Source organism: Myxocyprinus asiaticus, chromosome 20, assembly GCF_019703515.2.
Source record: "Myxocyprinus asiaticus isolate MX2 ecotype Aquarium Trade chromosome 20, UBuf_Myxa_2, whole genome shotgun sequence".
Lineage (NCBI taxonomy): Eukaryota > Metazoa > Chordata > Actinopteri > Cypriniformes > Catostomidae > Myxocyprinus > Myxocyprinus asiaticus.
In genome coordinates this window covers 21086367-21106283 of record NC_059363.1, presented here as the reverse complement: position 1 = coordinate 21106283, position 19917 = coordinate 21086367, and the positions used below count along the sequence as shown (strand labels likewise).

Here is a 19917-nt window from a genome sequence, read left to right as displayed (position 1 = left end):
ACCTCGGATCGAGCCGTACCTGAGCTAATGGATCTAGCTAATTAAACTAGATGCTGTAAGGCGCTGAGGGGCTCCCACAGCTCTCCGCCTAAAACAACCACTCCCTGCTGGCACTGAGAGCTACTGCTGCTAAAACTCCAGAAGTTCCTGAACTCTACACCTTCCAAGGCATACAGCAAGCTGAAACGGGCTAAGAGTAGATCTGCAATCATCATGTGATTTAGGGATTGCACAATCAGCTAGTGGTTGCTGTTAAACCTAACAACAGGAAATGTACAGTCACTCTGACTGCAGGGGATTATTTTGCAATAATGGCCACTGGACTGTTCATTATCCCACCTAACAGATGAACATTTGAGTTTAAATTATTTTATTACGTGAGAAGAAAGGGAACACAGAGTGGTACCAGACATGTATTACAGCTACATTAGAAATCAGTTGCCTGGGACAACGGTCAATAATAAAATTTAGCGGTCACTATTTCCACCATCAGAGTGTCATTTCCACCACATTTCAAATTCTGTATTGTGTTTAATAGAATTCTGTGATGGAAATTACATTTTTAACCCCTTTTTTTTTTTTTTTTTTTTTTTAAATAAAATATATAGCTGACTCCATTGTCTTAAGCATAATTTCATAGCTAAAGTTTTATATATCCTGAATTCACACAAATAATATTTTCCACTTTTTTTGTATAATTTGGCAAAACTACAGCTTGATTTATGATGAACCTCAAAAATATCTTGCTCATAAGTTATATTTACACCTTGATTTTTCTTTAAACATTACTTGTCCCAAATATTATATGAATTAAATATTTATGAATATTTATATATTTATTAAGCATGCTGGCACTGGATGATGACAACTGTGGGACAGTCGTAATAATATATATATATATATACACACACATATAGTTTTACTCAATATTGGAAGGAAGGTCAAAACGGTGCAAAATAATTGCAATCTTAAACGAAAAAGAATAAGTGTGGATGTGGCCTTAAAAGTACAAAATTCCATGTAGTGTAACTGTCCAGAAACATATATATTAAAAAAAAAAAAAAAAAAAAAAAAGGTCTCATTAAAAGCTGAAATTCTTAAATAAAAAAGTTGGCATGAGCAGTGCAAATTAATCTTTTATTATTTTTTTTAAAGCAGTGAACCTATTTTATTTTAAAATATGATGAATATTTGAAAAAAAACTTCCAAAGTCATGTTGTGTATCCAACTTCGAAGGTAGCAATTTTGTTGTCATGTGACCCAAAAATAAATAAATAAGAGAACCAGTTTAGACCCTCAAGACTTTTTGTGAAGTTGAAAAATTAAAAAAAAAAGTTATCAATAAATATAAATATTTTGACATTTTTATGAAGGCACATTTTTTTTTTCAGGTCATTTGGTGTTACCCTAAGAAAACTTCTTGATTAAAAAATTTTAAATCACCTTTAAAAAAAAAAAAAAAGTCTAAAAACCTTTATACAAATTAATGATTAATATGTGAACACTCATGTATTCAAGGTGCAATCTTACATCTTACAAATATACATCTTACTTGATGGTTACACCACATTACTTTTTTGCAGCAGAGTCATTAAATGCTATAAATGTTTTTCAAAACTTTGTGGAACCAACATGGACTCAATGATTACATTTCTACAAACTTGACACGTGTTTTAAACTAGATTTTTAAAAGATTTGTCATTTGCAATGCCTCAGACAACTTTAGTTTTCTATAGACCATTTCAAGGACTATTCATTGGTTTAAGGAAGTGACATCTTTGTTGCTTGAACATTTCGTACTAATTGTCATACTTATTGAAAACAACAGCAGGAGGCACTTCATTCATAGTGACTTTAACATGATTAATATTACTAACATTAACGGCATTGTCATAAAATGGCATTATTAAAATGTGGACATGTTGTTCGGTAGCTGGATGCTCCCTGGATACCTGGAACTAAAGGAAATTAAAGTGTTTATATCTCTGAAAAATCAACCACAAATGAACACATGAACCGCAGCAGTGAAGCGAGACAGCTGGATACTTGCAGTACTAAAAGCTATAGCACACATCTTATCTCTGATACATGAATGAAATTTAGGTCAAATAATTGTAAGTTTTATGGGTAGAGCTCTATAAGTGACTACAGATCGCTCTAATTATAATGGAAGACGATGCGCAAGTCATTTACTACTACATTTACTCATTTAGCAGATGCTTTTATCCAAAACACCTTACAAATTAGTAACACAAAAAATAAATTTCTTACCGTGTCCACAGGTCACGCAGACAGCTTTATTGAACGGTTTCATTGATTATAATAGGAGTGATCCAATATACCTGATCTCTCCGCTAAGGAAATAATTGTGAGCATCTAAACTACGATACAATTTTATCACCTCTCTAGCGTAAACGCTCAGTATCAACAACACGTCTGGATAAGTCACTTCAGGTAAACGTTTGATGTTCTTTGAGAAAACTTGTAAACTCAGAGCCTTAAAGGATCTGGTAACGATACTGGAAGTACTCCCAAACCTGTAGCATTTTAATTCCGTTGTTATAGTTTACATGCTTGAAAAGGTCTATAGCCCAAAAATCAACCACTGTGATATAAAAATGCCCGAAGTTGAAGCAACACCCATATATTTCCCAGAAAGAGAGCACACATAGACCATTTTAAAACCTAATAATATGTGACCATGAAAAATCAAGGTCTTTAACCTTGACTTGTTCCCAAAAGCCCTTCCCTCCATTGCTGTGTCCATTTTTGAACCCACCTGTCTTTGGATCGGGCACTGGATTCAGCTGCCACTGACTTTTCAAAGACAGCTCTAAAAACACCCGCAGGGTCACCTCTGAAGATCACAAGCACACTACAAACCTGTCCTTCTCTCGTCAGCCTGACACACACTCAAAAACACAGTGCACAGCGATAGAGGGCAGTTGTCTTGTGCAGGGATCAGAGAGGGCGACACTAAGGGTGTTGGTTTTCCTTTACCATGATAACAGCTGCAAGCACATGCTCTGCCGGTGTTATGAGCATTCGTATGCAGCTGTCATGAGAACTCTGAGGAGACAACTGAGAGGGTGTTTCCACATTTCACCTCCAAACTCCCACAAAAGTGTTTCTTTCAGGAAAGTGTGAAGGGATTGCAATGAAAATGCCTTGAATGAAGTCTTGGGATTATTTACGTACTGAATATTTCACAGTATTAATGTTTAATCATGAAACAATTAAGATCATATCATCTGTCTAACTTTCACAGTTCAATCTCTGTTTAAAAGAGCAACACAATGTGCCTTTTTCAGTTGCTCTGCAACATATTGAGTCTTTGTTCACCTGTAACCACACAGATATGGAATTAGGAGTGAAACATGATCTTTGATCAGTGCAATTCATAGAAAGGGACTGTACAACTGCAGTAGCAGTGAGAGCCAACGCTGTGTAAAGCTTCCTCCCTGTGCGTTAAGTCTGAGTATTTACCGTTACAAACACACAACTGGCCCACATCACCCTGAGCTGCTCATTTGCATAGCCAAATCAGTATGCAAATTTAGCTGAGCTCAGCAGAGATTTACAATTAGCTCCATCTATGTGTTCAAAGAACTGGAAATAAAAAGGAAGGATGAGGTTGTCCTCAACTCGGCTCATTTTAAATGGACTGGAAAAAAAAAAAAAAGAGTACAGAAAGAGAGGAACAAAATGCAATAAACAGTTGAATCAGACCAGATACACAAACATGAGGCAGCTTGCGTAAGCTGTATTACTGAAAATCTCACATTTTGGTGTTGGAGCAGGCAGCTTCATGAGAAATCTCTCATGGAGTCACTAAAAAGGACCAAGCAGAAGACTTCTTAACAAAAACACACTCTGTGCCATTAACACAGAGCAAAAAGCCCTACAGCAGATGTGAGAACTAGAATTCAAGTGCAACGTGTCACCACAGCTTTAGACTGTCATTGGTTCTGAAAAGTACACAAAACAGAAACACAAGATACTAAAGCATGTTTACTTCTCTAGCAAAATTAATATCTGACAACATTTACTCTTGCTGACTTCATAACGGTTATTAACTTTCAGTTAATAACCTTCCAGCTTTATGCCTGGACAAAAGCTAAACAATCTCGGTTTAATTGCCCAAAATCTAAATTGTGGTTTCTGGGGCTGTGTGTCGGTATGTGGAGATGTGATCCGTCAAACCACTGAAACCAAACTAGTTTAACCGGTGACGCACAGGGTGATTTTGCAACACGTTGACAGAAAAATAGCGCAAACAAAGCTGATTTGGATAGCATTGCGGTTGCTCGTGTCTCTTTGTTATAATACAAACAGAGCCGCGTGTTCTTTATGTCAATAGCAGGGCTCTTGTGCGGCTCGTGAAACTATAAAACACATGAATCCCGTGTGTTCAGGAATCCCAACCATCCGGATCAGCACAGTCTCCCGTCCATAAACCCTGCTAATAAACTACACTCACTTCGGACACAAACACAGCATGTAAATAAACGCATAGCATGGCCGTGCGGAGTGAAATGTGTTGGTGCGGAGATACACAAGTTGCAATAAGAGAGGAAAACCTGCTGCACATCACAGCCACCAAACCCATTAGCACTCTTTCAATCTCTCCACTGTCTGTCTCGCATTCACGCTGCATGCCGCGAAGAAAAAATAATAATCTCCAAACAAACAGCTAATTGTTCAGAGTAAATCCTTTGAGTTCATTGGAGATATGAATATTGTGCTTTCATAAACCTGAGTAAACACACATATAATTACGAACATTTGAATAGAAGTATAAACGAATACAAGTTTACTGTGCGTGCAGCTACTTAAGTTTTACAAACGTCAACCAAACCCCCAAAAATAAAAGTTAGCAACCGTTCAAAATCCAGTTAATGTGTCGTTAACAGCACAATTTAAGCACGCCGTCACAAACACTCAATTTAAACTAGGGGAGCTTTAATATGATGGTAAAGAATTGAAAGTGGACCAAATATGACGGAGTGTAAAAGTTGTTGGTGTTTAGCAAACTGCTAACAGCGCTAAGGACCCACTCTAACACAAGGGGGGAAACAACTTTTCAAAAACTAAAGTCTCAGAAAAGACTTGTTTTCATTCGAACAACACAACGAAAACACGTCTTTTTAAAATGCTGAATTTCTAAACGTATTTTTTCTTTCTCAGGACACTAGAGTTTGCAAAGTTGTGAAATACCTCACACACGAATACACACGTTTCACATACACACTCGTGGTTCAGGTCCACACAAACACAAGTACCTTCGTCCAGGAGCCTCTCTAGGTGTGTGAAGATGCCGCACAGGTTTGGTAAACTCGTCATGAGCTTCTTCTCGTTCAATAACTGCATGAGATAATCGGGACTCGGCCTCGGCCTCTCCTTCACCTCCATCTCCCCGACCATCATCTTTGCACACAAGCCCTCACAATCCTTCCACAGAAAAAAAAAATAAAAAAAAGAAAACAAAATAAAAAAAATAACGGTGCGGTTCAAATCCCTTGTGCCCCCTCCACACTGCGGCGACCCTCTCCAGATATAACGACTAATTTTGTGCGGAGAGGAAGAAACACAAAACCTTCAGTCTCGCTCTCTTTTTCTTTCTTTCTATTTCTCCCTTCGCTAGAGTCGCGCTATGTGGACTCGTCGGGCAATCTTCGGTGAACTGAGCTCGCACTGCAACTCCGGACTGTCTGCCACCGTGCGCGCTCGCTGAGGAGCCTCCGAAAGTGCCCGACCCGCCGGACGCGCATTGGCTGCCTGAGCGTAACTGGGCGGGGAGGCACGAGGGATGACCAATCAGCGCATCGTTTTGGAGAGGCGGGGATAGTAATGTTAACCATACGAATCAGCGCCTGACATGATGGACAGAATGGCTGTCTCGTTTGGAAGGCTGCGTCCTCCGGAGGTCGCATTTGTCGGCCGCATACGTCATCGAGGCTGTCTCGTTTCATAGGACACTTCGAATGCAGCCTTCGAATGCGAGCTTCTCTCACGGGAATTCGGAGGATACATGAGGTTTATCCTTCGTGGGCACTCACAACCCAAAATTCTTTGCTTCTACGGAAATGTCTAAAAAAAAAAAAATGACGCCAATTTGCCCGTAAATATGATGTTCAAACGCAAGGAATGTTAATTCCCAAGTTGAAGTACCTCAGAAGATGGGTGCAGAGTATATAATATGTATTATTATATTGATATATAATTAAAATAAAGTATTAGACTAAAAGTACACCTGTAAAATCTATTTTATTTTCTCTTTACATCATTATAACGCTCCTAAAATGTACCTCGTGTATTCCCTTCCAGAGGGACTTTGTGCCCTTCTCACTCAAAGCGCTCGGGCTTGTTAAAGATTGGCGTGCTGTCATAGCAACCATGTTACATTCCGTTTCCGTTTATCCTACGAAGGCCGTCTTATTTAAACGAGACTTGTTTAAAGGAGGACACTCGGTATACTGCAGCCTTCAAGGGACGCATCCTACCTAGCACGCAGCCTTCCAAACGAGACACAGCCAATATCTGAGGCCAAAAAATGCATGGAGTCACACGGGTTTGATATATGTGAAATGCTGGGACAACTTGCCTCCCTGTGAAAACAAGTGTTTGGCTTGTGTTGTGTGTTTTGATGGGATTTGTGGTTCCCTATCGATTCAGTTCACTTGACGTTGCAATGAACGCTTATGAGGAAATTCCTATTCTACAACCTAGCTGAAGCCCTTGTATCATCACGCCAATCTTATGATTGGCAATGATGTTTGAGCCCTGCCCCTTTAGACACGCATTTGCCCTATATAAGCGGGCGCTCAAACATAACTTCTTCAGAATTTTCTTCCTTCAAAACCGACATCGTCTCGACTACGCATCTGTATCAGCCCTCTCTTCGCCGTCGACGGACACCCATCAGCGGACGGGATTCCCTGCAGACGCATCAGGACGTTCTTCGCCTGTAGCGAAAGATTCACCTGCCCTCTCTTGTGTTCCGGTGTTGAAGTCTCTCCACCTCGCAGCTGGATCGGGTTCTTCGCTCAGCGAGACATCCAGGCAGGAGCTGTATCCTTATATATCTCAATGTACTATTCCGTACGAGTGACGTAAATCACTCTATAAAAGAGCCGCTTGTGTTTACGCATCTTTTTAAAGCTGTCGCATCGGAAGTGTTCCTGTGAGCGACACATCGCTCCCTCAGACCAACATGAGAGCTGCATTCGCTACCTGGGCCACACCCCAGGCCAAAGCTGCTCTCATGGGGACAGACTGCCCTCACTGTTAGGACATGAGTCTCAAGTCGCTCCACACAAAATGCTCCCATCTTATAAACGGCAGCTCCCCTCAACACACAGAAGAAACTCGGCACCCACTCGCGCATTATGCGGTCACGCGTTACTGAGCATTTCTCAGTATGTTAAAAAAACGGTAGTGTGCGGTTATACATTCTGGTTCACGATGCGGCCGCCTCACTTCAACAACGTTCTATCCTCCATGTTACAGTGCAGGACACTGCAATTCTGCACTCCAAGGTAGTAAATCTCCTTGTGAGAGATGCAATAGGTGGCATTCCCCATACGGTGCACAGAGAGAATGTCACAGCTGTTATTTTCTCATCAAAACACAGAAAGACGGTGGCCTCAGGCCTATCTGCATCTGTGACATTTTAATTGAGCCCTCTTTGGGTTCTGTTCATATTGATCACATACAAACAATTCTCTCTCTTATGTTTGCATGCTCATAAATCATACCTTAGTGTACTTATTAATTTTTGCTTGGGCTATTCTTGAGAATTTGCCTTGCTTCCCCATTTCACACACTGTGCATAACCGCTTCCCAATGGTGAGCAGCGTGCTATCACAATTGACATTATTGTCAAATATAAAGCGCCCGCTATCCCGTTACGTGGCGCTAACAGGCATGTCAGATTGGGTGTTAAAAATGATCAAACATGGGTATTCGATCCAATTCGCATGCAGACCGCCTTGCTTCAGTAGCGTTTGTCCTCAACGGTTCTGTCATGGGACGTGCCTTTATTACATGCAGAAATTCACAGTCTTGCAAAAGATTGTTCCAAGCTGCCATGCCCGCAAAGGGTTTTACAGCTGCTACCCTTTCTTTCAGAAGAAAGGCGGCGCGCTTCGGCTGATTTTAGATCTGAGACACTTGAACAGCACGCTTGTAAAATGCCCATTCAAGTGTTAACTCAGAAACAGATCTTATCGCACATGGTTTGTGTCAATAGATCTAACGGACACACACAGTACTTTCATATCCGAATTGTACCGCATCACAGGCTGTTCTTGAGATTCACGTTCGAAGGGATGACATATCAATTCAAAGTCCTTCCCTTTGGATTCTCTCTGGCCCGCACACGCTCACGAAATGTGTCGAAATGCATTCTGAATTACTTCGACAATTGGCTATTACTGGCCAAAGTAGAGGCTCTGCTGTGCGAGCACAGGGACTTGATACTTCACCATTTGAACAGTCTGAGTCTCAATGTCAACTGGGCAAAAAGCACACTTTCTCCCAGCCAACAAATCTCCTTTTTGGGGGTTCGACTCGACTCCATGAGCATGCATGTGCACCTCACGAGCGAACGTGTCCAAACCATTCACCAGTGTCTTTCTCAGTTCAAACTGGGGAAAGTATTTCCACTGAAATCTTTTCAGAAAATGCTGGGTTTTATGGTGGCAGCATCCGCAGTCATATGTTCAGTCTTTTACACATAAGACCTCTCCAGTGCTGACTTAAACACCATGTACCGAGTCACGCCTGGCGTCTGGGGCGCGTGCGCGTCACCATGACTCGCCGCTGCCTGGCTGCTCTAGCACCATGGACAGCTCCAAACCTTTGTCAGCAGGGTGTGATTCTGGGTCAGGTTTTCAGACTAAAAGTGGTGACCACGGTGTCCAACACAGGTTGGGGCGCGCTGTGCGATGGACGCCAGGCTTTTGGCACTTGGACCAGTGCGAAACGGGTATGGCACATCAACTGCTTGGAAATGCTAGCCATCTTCTTCGCGGTGAAAGCTTTTCATTCTGACACAGTGAATTATCACGTTCTGATTTGGTCAGACAATATGCCAGTGCGATCGCTACCAATGATGAGCCTCCTCATGTGGAGCGCGCGCCATCTCCTCTCCCTATGCACTACATATGTTCCGGGCCATTTGAACTGCTGAGCGAACATGCTGTCGCGCCAGGAACCGATGGCGGGGGAATGGAGACTTCATCCTCAGACGGTTCTGAGGATTTGGGAAATGTTCGACAAAGCGGAAGTCAACCTATTTGCCTCCACAGAGACAGCCCACTGCCCTATTTGGTGCTCCATGTCCCAAGCCCTGCTGGGAATGTACGCCTTGGCCCACAAGTGGCCATCGAAATGCAAATATGCATTTCCCCCGGTACGTCTCCTTCACTCTGTCATCAGCAAAGTCCGAGAGGACAAGGAAATGGTTTTGTTGGGTGCGCCAAAATGGCCCAACCAGCCATGGTTTCTGGAAATGATATTAGGCAGCCCTCCACGGGAAATACCGCCGAGGAGGGATCCGCTTTCTCATCCGCAGGACACGATTTGGCATCCCCAGCCAGAGCTGTGGAACCTAAACGTATGGCCCCTGAACGGAGCACAACAAATGAGCCCGAACTGGATCGTTGAAGCGATCACCCTCGTTTATGAGTCACAGGGCATTAGATGCCCTGTTGGCGTAAAGGCGCATTCAAATAGAGGCATGGCTTCCTCATGGTTATGGACAAACGGTTTATCCCTACAGGATATATGCTTTGCAGCAGGATGGTCTTTGCAGAACACGTTCGCGAGGTTTTAAAATTTAGATGTGGCGTCCATCGCTTCGTGAGACCTCTCTGTCTAGAGAGCTTACTATTCCATCACCCAGCGGGTGAGCCCAAGCTCCTTATTACGGGTGGGCTGCCTGTTATAATTTTAAAACAGTGTAGGCTGCTATCCAGTTTACTCCCATTAGAAGTCACAAGCACTTCCAATAGAATAAAACCTCTCTCCCTACCTCTGGTTATGAAGGGGTTAATTATTCTGTATGTATTATATGATTTATATAGATCCTCAGATTAAGATTAACTTTCCATCTGATTTTCACCATGTGGGGTTATTCATTTTCATACACACTTCAAGACATATAAGTCACAGCCCGAAGAGCCCGTGACCTCATATACATATTCTTCTGTGTTTCTACCCTGGGGCATCTTAGTGTATGATGCTATGTAGTGCAGTGTGATGGGTCTCCGTTCCCCATAGCGTTCATTGCAATGTCAAGTGAACTGAATCGATAGGGAACGTCTCCTGACGTCTCCTACTCATGTAACCTCAGTTCCCTGAGATGAAGGGAACGAGATATTGCAAAACTTGGCCGCACTACTACTTCAGAATTTCGAGGAATGAGCGACGCGTTCTTGTCCCTCAGTCAGAAAATTCGGAAGAAATCATTTTTGAGCACCCGCTGATATAGGGCAAATGCTCGCCTAAAGGGGCATGGCACAAACATCATTGCCAAATAAGATTGCCGTTATGATACAAGGGCTTCAACTAGGTCTTGGAAAAGGAATTTCCCAGTAGCGTTTATTGCAATGTCTCCTTCCCTTCATCTCAGGGAACCGAGGTTACATGAGTAACCGGAGACGTTTTGTGGTGTGTTAGGTTTTTTTTGTTTTTTTTTATAACTAAAAGCATAATCATTAAACGTGTCTCATTTTCGTTGAATATGTTTAAAATAAAACTATGGCTTGCACAACTGAAGATAATCAGTTGGGAAAAAAGTACTTCTCAGTGTTCAATCTTTCGAGTAAAAATGTTAAATTATATATTCACATAGCCTATTAATATTGATGTTGTTTTTCAACATACAATAATAATTATGAAAATACAGTGAAATACATAAACTTGGTTGTGTTATTGCAAAAAAAAAAGGTAGACATAAAAAAGACTAAAAGTAATACAAACTGTAATTTTAGTTTAAAGTGGAAATGCAAAATTTCTATTTCTCAAAGTTAAACTAAAGTTACTGATATGACTAGAGTGGTCTTGATGTTATACATTTGTTTAAAAGATATACATTTCTTTATGTGTAAAACTTTTTTAATGAGGAAAAAATAACTGGCTGCACCTTTTTGAAAAGCTATGCCACAAATACTTTAACCATTTGGATTACTTCCCTGAGCATTCAATTGTTCTGGCATAGCTACAATTGTAGCCTACTCTACATCATTTTCATTTATGCTTGCTGTCATTGTAGACTTGAGCCTTGACCTTTGATCTCAAACTAGAAACATTCCGGTCAGCTTCTCTTGCAGGAAGGCCATGAATGAAGTAACCTTCTTAACAGCTGTTTAGACAGTGGTGCATTCTCTTGACCATTCAAGTATCTCAGAATGAAAGAGAAATAATTAAAATGGATATAAGATTAGATTTCCAAACACATATTCATAAAATCAGAATGTGAGACATACGTGAACAGGCACTAAATAAGCACTGTGAGTGAGAGGTGATTGTCCACAGACCCAGCTGACCTTTTCCAGATCCTCTGTTATCCAAATAGAAGATAACATGACACATTCCTTCAGCTGGTGACATCACACAGCATCTAAAAGAACAGCCAATAATAGCAGGTATGGAAATGCAGTATCTGCAATGTGACCTTTCACCATTATGGAGTTCCCCTGAAGCACTGAGGATCTCAAACACATGTAAGGAGTTAAAGATCTGGGCTGGTAACCTAATGGTTCCAGGGTCGAACCCCTGAGGGTGCAATCAATGTCCTGGGCTGCATTTCCCAAAAGCATCACAAGCTTATGTTTATCGTGGAGACCACTGGTGCCAATGGTTTCTACGATCTACTAAGGCTTACAGTGCTTTTGGGTAACGCAGCCCTGGAGAGTTACAAAGTTCCACACATGCCTATGTGCTGAAATACTTAACAACAAGTTGTTCAAAGAGGCCCTATATCACGTTTTCGTGTGTTTTTGTTCATGTCTTTTATTTTGAAAACTAAGTTCCTGTTCCTGCCATGCTTTCATGTGTTTAGTTCTTATTGGTTCCTTGTCATGTTATTGTCATATGACCCTCTTGTTCCACTATGTTTATTAGTCCTGTCTCCTCATTGGTTTGTGTTCATGAGTCTTGTTATCAGTTCTGTAATGTCATTGGTTCATATGGTTATTGCCTGGTTATCTTGTTATTAGTTTAGTCTTGTTATTGGTTCATGTTTCATTGTCTTGTTAACTTGTTTACCTAGTCTGTGCATTTATAGCCCTCATGTTCTCTAGTCCTTCGTCGAGTATTGTGTTAATGTAACTTTGTTTCAAGTCAAGTCAAGTCAAGTCAAGTCAAGTCGTTTATGTTTGTTTTTGTTTTGGATTCACGTTTTTTGGATATATCACTCTTCATGTAAATAAACTGCACTTGGGTTCTCACACTCCTTCGTCTGCTCCCGTGTCTTCAGCCAGCTTGGTAACGTTACACCCTACCCTGTGGTGAAATGTGCTGTCATATGTTGGGGTTGAGAACATAGAAATGTCATCAAAGATTTTGATCTTTTTATCAAAATGTATGAACTTTGACTGCATACATTCATCTGACCAAGATGGGCAAAAGTATAATGTAATTTATTGAAAGAATAAATAAATAAAATAAAATCAGGCAGCAAAAATATTCCTAACACTTTTCATGCTGTATCTGTTCCCTTAGATAAGGGTATATAAAGGGGTTCATTAATGGCCAAAAAGTTAGCCATTTTACCTCAAATGTTATAAATGCTTAATAATGCTTATTCAACATTAGTTACCCATGAATGTACCATTATGTAAAGTGGACACAGTTGAAGTAATTATAAAAGAGCCAAGAGAGGACGTTTTGCAGAGGTACTTATGTTTGCTGGACAAGGTTAGTTGGGAGACCACTCAAGAAATATGATAGTTGGGACACAGAAAATTATTACAAAAGCGAGTCAAGACATTATAGTAATTAATATAAACACAAAAATGGCATAATTCCTGACATAAGCTGTATTTTTTTGTTTTTGTTTTACGTCTTTGAATAAGTTGAATAAATGTATTCAATAAGCATTTATAACATGTAAGTTAAATGCTCACTTTTTGGCAAGTGTTTGATGTAAGTTGCCCTTTTTATGCATGTTGCTATAACTGCATATGCATGATTTATAATGCATTTGTAAATGACTCATAAGTCATGAATGAACCCTTTATAAACACTTTACAAAGGGAACATTTACCCTAAAAAAGTTTTGTTTTCTGAGGGATTCAGAGGCTGGAGAGAGGAGCATGAGTGATTCGTTCAATTTCTTTGTGAAAAACAAATACAGAGGACATGGGACTTTGTATATAAGATCTGGCATTAACACACAGTCTTTATCTAAAAGTAAAAAAGGCAGCATTTTTGAGAAGGCAGCTGACTTCGAGGCAAACGCTCCTATCGTTCAATGTTTTTTTTACGACTTCAAGCTATAAAATTGAAGATTTTAGAAAAACAAAACAAAACATGGAAATGTATTATGTAGGCCCTAATGTATTGAAAAATAGCAATTCATTAATTTTCAGAGGTACATTTATATGCTTGCCATTTTTAGGGTTAATGTAAAGTGTTACCAAATAATTCAGCATTCATCTTAACCTTTGATAAGGATCCTTAGCTCTTAACATAGGCACATCCATACATTTCCACTTTACTCGGCACTATACTTGAGACAGGTCACATGTGCTCTGTGTCTGTATGCATGTGTCTCTGTGTTGCTAGTTGCTGTTGAGTGTGTTTATGTGTGTAGGTGTTTTTGTGAGATATTAATCCCCACCCAACCTCTATATTTGCCTCCTCTATTAATAACACAGATTTTATTCGATGATTAATCCAATTAATGGCACTTTAGATAAAAAATGAAAATGAAATCAGGTGGTTGTGAAGCAGTAGGCAGAGGACGTGAGAGGGAGATGGGCCATCAGAGGGGGGCATCAGTCATGATCCTGTGGTCAGCATCGCGAGTTGATTAGAAAAGCAGTAGGTGGTATGACTGGAACATAATAACAGGAGCTCTCTCAAAGCTTTTTTAAGTTATTTTGTCTAAGGAGAGCTTGAAGGCTTCAAGGATGAACATAAACAATACAAAAGCATAAAACAAAAGAGATTAGTCAAGTCAAGATGTCATGGGGCCTGAAGTGTAAAGAACATGTGGAATGTGTGTGTGTGGTTTATGAGGACATGTTTTTAGGTTACAAACAGGTAATTACAATGGTATTATGCTATAAATGTGGTTTTTGAGGACATTTCTAGTGTCCCCATAATTCAAATTGCTTAAACCATACTAAATGTTTTTTTGAAACTGTAAAACTGCAGAACGTTTTTTGTGAGGGTTAGGTTTAGGGGTAGGGGATAGAATCTATAGTTTGTACAGTACAAAAATCATTATGTCTATTGAGAGTCCTCATAAGGATAGCCGCACCAACGTGTGTGTGAATTGTGTAAAAAAAAAAAATGGAGAGGCTCGACGACGGAAGGTGAAGTCGTGGCAGGCTCGAGGGGCGAAGCCGTGGAAGGCTCAAGACAAAGAGTCCTGGATGACTGGGAAACAACCTCTCTTCCATGGGAAGAGACTCGGGAATGACCTCTATGGTCGTGGGCATGGGCAGAGACTCGGGGACGACCTCCGTGGTCGTGTACACGGGAAGAGGCTTGTTGGCCGTGGCAGGTGCTGGCTCGTTGGCCGTGGCAGGCGCTGGCTTGTTGGCCGTGGCAGGCGTGGGCACTGACAATTTGTGAGGTAGGGTCTTCATGGCCCTATGCACTGACATCAGAGGCAGATCATTCAACTTGGAGACCGGGGCCATGAAAGGCTTCGAGACAGGGGCCGCAGGAAGCTTGGAGCAAGGAGTCACGGAAGGCTTGGCTGTGAAATGGCGTGGAGCAGATTCAGACTTGGGTGTGACATAGCGTGGAGCAGACTCAGGCGTGGGTGCTGGCTCATTGCCCGTGGCAGGCGTGGGCGCTGGCTTGGAGCAAGGAGCCGTGGATGGCTTGGAGCAAGGAGCCGTGGATGGCTTGGAGAAGGGAGCCGTGGATGCAGGTTTTGGCCTGGGGTTCCCGCCATAATCCACTGTGTAAAGGGAACCGCAAAGTTCCAGAGCCTTCTCCACATATTCGTAGAGTGTCCAGTGAGGATCAGCCGTAGGCATTAGTTCCTTCAGTGCACTATTGAGACCAGTCCGGAAGAAAACCACCAGAGAGCGGTCTGGATAGTGCACTAAATTCGCTAGCTCTAAAAACTCACAGATGTGATCCTCAATTGGACGGTCCCCTTACTTAAGGAGCAGAATTCAGACAGCCGCTAGATCCATTTCTTTCTGTAGTGAGGCAGGCGAGGATGGAGGAACTAAATGCAGCTTTTAATGTAAACAAAAGATGAACAAGGTAACTCAGAATAAAATGAAAACAAAACACAGGGCACCAGGTACAGAACATGACAATACATGTGAACACAGACAAACAAACCAGGGGAAACAAGGGCTTAAATACACAAGGGAAAACAAGGAACACCTGGGGAAACAATCAGGGTGAACCAATCATGAAATAAAACTACAAAGGACTACAAAACTAACACAAGAAACAGGAACGGGGAACTAAACAAGAATTTCAACATAAAAGTCTAGACAAAAACAGGGAATACATGACACCCATAAACATGTTATCATACACACAAACTGTATGAGGTATCATAAACACATGGAAAATTAGATGATATTAATAATCAGTGTTTGAAAAGTCACCTATAGAATTTATATTAAACATATATACTATGATATATTTCATTATGTGTAATAAATGTAAAATCAAATGGTGAAAGAACATGCCATTTCCCCACAACTCGGTCACCTTTTTGTTTCTACATTTTACTGTGTTTATGTCACTGTGTATTTACATAGGTAATTAATGAGTAATTGGCCTACTAATGAACTACATGTACTGTGTAAGTATGTTTTACTGCTGTTTGTGCTTACATATTGTTTTTGTTATTATTATTGTAGTTAATAATAGTAACATGTAAAATACAGTGTTACCCCAAACTCTTCAAAATGGAGTAAAACAACATGAAGCAGGCTTACAAGATAGAAACTTTAAACAAAACACGTATGATGTTGTGTGCCCATTTTGTTATTAGACTATTGAAATTCCTTTGCTGCTGAATTGCATGAGCTTTAAATAATGGTCTAACGTGAGATAATTACAACTGACAAAAGAGTGACTTATGATGACAAATGTGTGTGTGTGTGTGTGTATGTGTGTGTGTGTGTGTGTGTGTGTGTGTGTTTGGCGCCTTATGCTGATCCAAACAATAAGGACAGTGGTTGTGCTGGCGTGTGTGTGTGTACCATCTGAGAATGGCATGAGTGTGTTTGTGTCTGATAAGGGCGTCTGGCTGAGGAAGAGGAGGAGTGAGGATCAGAACGCAGAACCCCGCCAGTCTAGAGCACAAGAGAGAGGAAGATCTTTCAGGCAACTGCCGAGAAACCATTGGTCTCCTGTGAGCCTTCTTCAGAACAATCCACGCTCTCACACTCTACAAACCAGTGATGGTTAACAGCACTGCTATAAAGAGACTCGCTTCACAAACAGCCCAATATTCAAAGACTGCTGAATGATACAGCTCAATTCTGCTGCCTGGAACAAGGCAATATGTTCAGAACTTCAGAATTGCAAAGGCGTATTTAAAGTCAAAGTAAAATGCCATTTGCTACATATTTTACTTCCACATCAAATGTATTTCCAAGTGAAACCTGATTCTTTTCTTTTTTTCTTTTTTTTTTTTTTTTTTTTGGAAAGTGTAGGGCAGGTTTTGATTTTATCCATCGGGAATCGATTGGATTGTAAAATGTGGGTGTTACATACCAGAATGGAGCCAGGTGGTTGTAGGGGAAGGGCTTAAAAAAAAAAAGAAAACAGGGATTTGTGATGAAAGCCGAAACAGAAAGTTGTTTCAGAGGCCAAGATAGTTATTATTTTTGATAAAAGATTACAAAGACAATTGTTCTTTTATTTGGAATAACAGGCACCACTGAACTGCACAACGAGAATGTGCATTAAGAAAGTAAATTGAGTCCATTTTTAATTTTCGATTTCTTGTCTCCCTCTCCACTATACTATCTAATAAATGCAAAAATTATAACTTTAAAAATTACGTTTCAAAACCTCAAGAAATATTCATCCTTCTTCACTGCAGCACTGAGGGCTAAAAAGTACAAGTTAATGAAGTTTTTCAGTGCAGTTCAAGGGAACTTTGTAATAAACAGCAGAGCTCCCTTTTGTTCTGTGTGGTGGAAGTCTGGGGTTAAGAAGTGCGGGTGACACTTGAAGCATGAAGCCACTCTGAAATAAATCTCCATTCTGCTCAGGGCTTTGCACATGCTCAGTGGCTGGAGTTGGTTTTTGTGTGGCCCCCAGCAGATGCATTGAACAAGAAGAATGGGTCCCAGAGGGCTATTTATTCCTGCTGCGTCATTCCCTTTCCCTCCTTCCCCACTGCACTGTTGCTTTTAACAATCTGGCATTTTTACATTCTAATGTTTCCCCTTCCCTTTGCTCCCACATCAACATCTCCATCTCTTCCTCTCTTTTTTTTTTTTTTTTTTTTGTTGTATATATGCCTGGATTTCATTCACTGCCACTCATTCACTTGAGAGCCAATTAGAACAGAGCCAAACAGAGCAGGGCAATTCAGTGCAGACATAAAGGAAAAGTTCACTCAAAGTTTACTAGCCCTCATGTCATTCTGAAATTGTGATTTTCTTTTTGCTGTGGAACACAAAAGGAGTTAATTTGCCCCAGCTGTCGAGCTCCAAAGACGCACCATAAAAGTGGAATTGTGTGCTATATTCTGAAATACAGTGTTCTGAAGCCACACTTTGTGCTTGTGCATATTCAAACTCTGTGTCTCAAGATGCATTTTTGGAGCTTGACAGCCCCTGCACTCATGAACTTTTATTTTATGAAAGAGAACTACTCTGACTTTTAGCAAAATATCTTCTTTTGTGTTCCCATGAAGAAGAAGAAAAAAAAAATCTTTTTTATTTTATTTTTTTCAGTTTAGAAAGAATGAGGATGAGTAAATGATCATATTCTTAATTCTTGGGTGAACTATTCCTTTAATCAACCAATCTGAGCTGTTGCCCCTCCAAAAATAAATCACCATCTCAGTTTCTCGGACTTCAGCTGGGATTCTGGGTCTCTTTATTGACCTCGATTGTTGCAGTAAAACTGATTTGGGCAAATCCCTGCTCCATTCCCCCATGTGTCTGTTCAGAGATTTAATTTACAGGCAGTGTGATCAAATCCAAATTGAACTGAAACTGAGATCAAATGTTCTATAAATCTCAGCTCACTGCACACATCAGCTCATGGGAATCACCTTTACCAGAATGATAAACAACACAGGTCTAAGGTTTTTGAAAAAGGAATAAAACAGACCAACACAGATGTATTGTTCTCTTGTCTATACTAATTACTAAGATAGAGCAAAAGCTCCAGTAAAACACATCCTTCTCATTATGGTATGTTGATTTGGAAGAACAAATTGCTAGTGTCATAAAATCATAGTGCCCCCCGAAAGACTCTTTTGGACATTTTCTCAGAACGAACTGAGAAAATCTCAGTTTTTTTTTAGCAATTTTTGCAATTACTTTTAACTAACTGGTGTCAAGGTTTTAGTGTATGTATGAAATCAGTTCCCATCAAGTTCACACAGGTGCTCTTGCAGAATAACCACAGGTGTAGTTCATCACATTAATTATGGACATGTTTGACAAGCAAAAAGTTTCCAAATGCCAAATCTGCTGTTTTAAACTTGAATTTGAATGTTTTGCTTGGAAAGTGTGCTTGGGCCATCTTTCTTTAAAACAAATGACACTTTGTTTGATATTTTGTTGTATATTGCAAAGACATTCATTTTAAGTGTAGCTTAAGTGTCTAAATAAATTTTGGGGCCACTGTTAATGGGGAAATTATAGGGGACTGGTGCACAAGAAGAACAATTGCAGCCTACACAACAAAATCCATCTAATAATTACAACCCCAATTCCAAAAACATTGGGACAGTATGATAAATGCTAATAAAAACAAAAAGGAGTGATTTGTAAATTATATTCAACCTTTGCTATATTGAAAGCACTGCAACTACATATTATATTATGTTTTTCCTTGTGAATTTCATTGTTTTTTTGAAAATGATCAGATTTTTGCAACATGCTCCAAAAAAGTTGAGATGGGCAATTTAAGACTAATAACAATTTAATAAGTTGAAATAACAAGGCAATGTGAAACAGGAGGTGTTAAACAGGTGAGGCAATCATGTCACATTATATAGGAAGCCTCCAAAAACAACCTAGTCCTTCAACAGCAAGGATCATTCGAGACTTGTCAATTTGCCAACAGATGCTTCAGCAAATAATCCAGAACATTGAGAATAATGCTCCCCAAAGACAAACTGGAAGGATTTTGGGCATTTCACCCTCTACAGTGCACAATATATTTAAAAGATTCAAGGAATCTGGTCAAATCTCGGTGCGTAAAGGGCAAGACGAAAACCATTTCTGAATGCATGTGATCTCTGATCCCTCAGATGTCACTGTCTTAAAAAACGGCATTCATTTGCAATGGATATCATGAACATGGGCTTGGGATTTCTTTAGTAAACCTTTGTTAGTCAACACCACTTGCCGCTGCATCCACAGATGCAAGTTAAGACTTTACTATGCAAAGCAGAAGCCCTACATCAACACTGTCCAGAAGCGCTGCCGACTTCTCTGGGCTCGGTCTCATCTTAAATGGAAAGTAGAACATTGGAACTGTGTTTTTTAGTCCGAAGAGTCCACATTT

The 19917-nt window shown here is 40.3% G+C and overlaps 1 protein-coding gene across 6 annotated transcripts in view; it reads right to left on the bottom strand.

The window, feature by feature from the left end:
- The window catches only part of qkia (QKI, KH domain containing, RNA binding a), a 118327-nt gene extending 112596 nt beyond the window's left edge, over nucleotides 1-5731 (bottom strand). For all 6 annotated transcript variants that reach the window (XM_051646988.1, XM_051646991.1, XM_051646986.1 and 3 more), the window contains exon 1: nucleotides 5283-5731. In XM_051646988.1, coding sequence (XP_051502948.1) covers nucleotides 5283-5427 — 145 coding nt within the window. In that variant the 5' untranslated portion in view covers nucleotides 5428-5731. The remainder of the gene's footprint in view (nucleotides 1-5282) is intronic.
- Between the last annotated feature and the right edge of the window lie 14186 nt (nucleotides 5732-19917).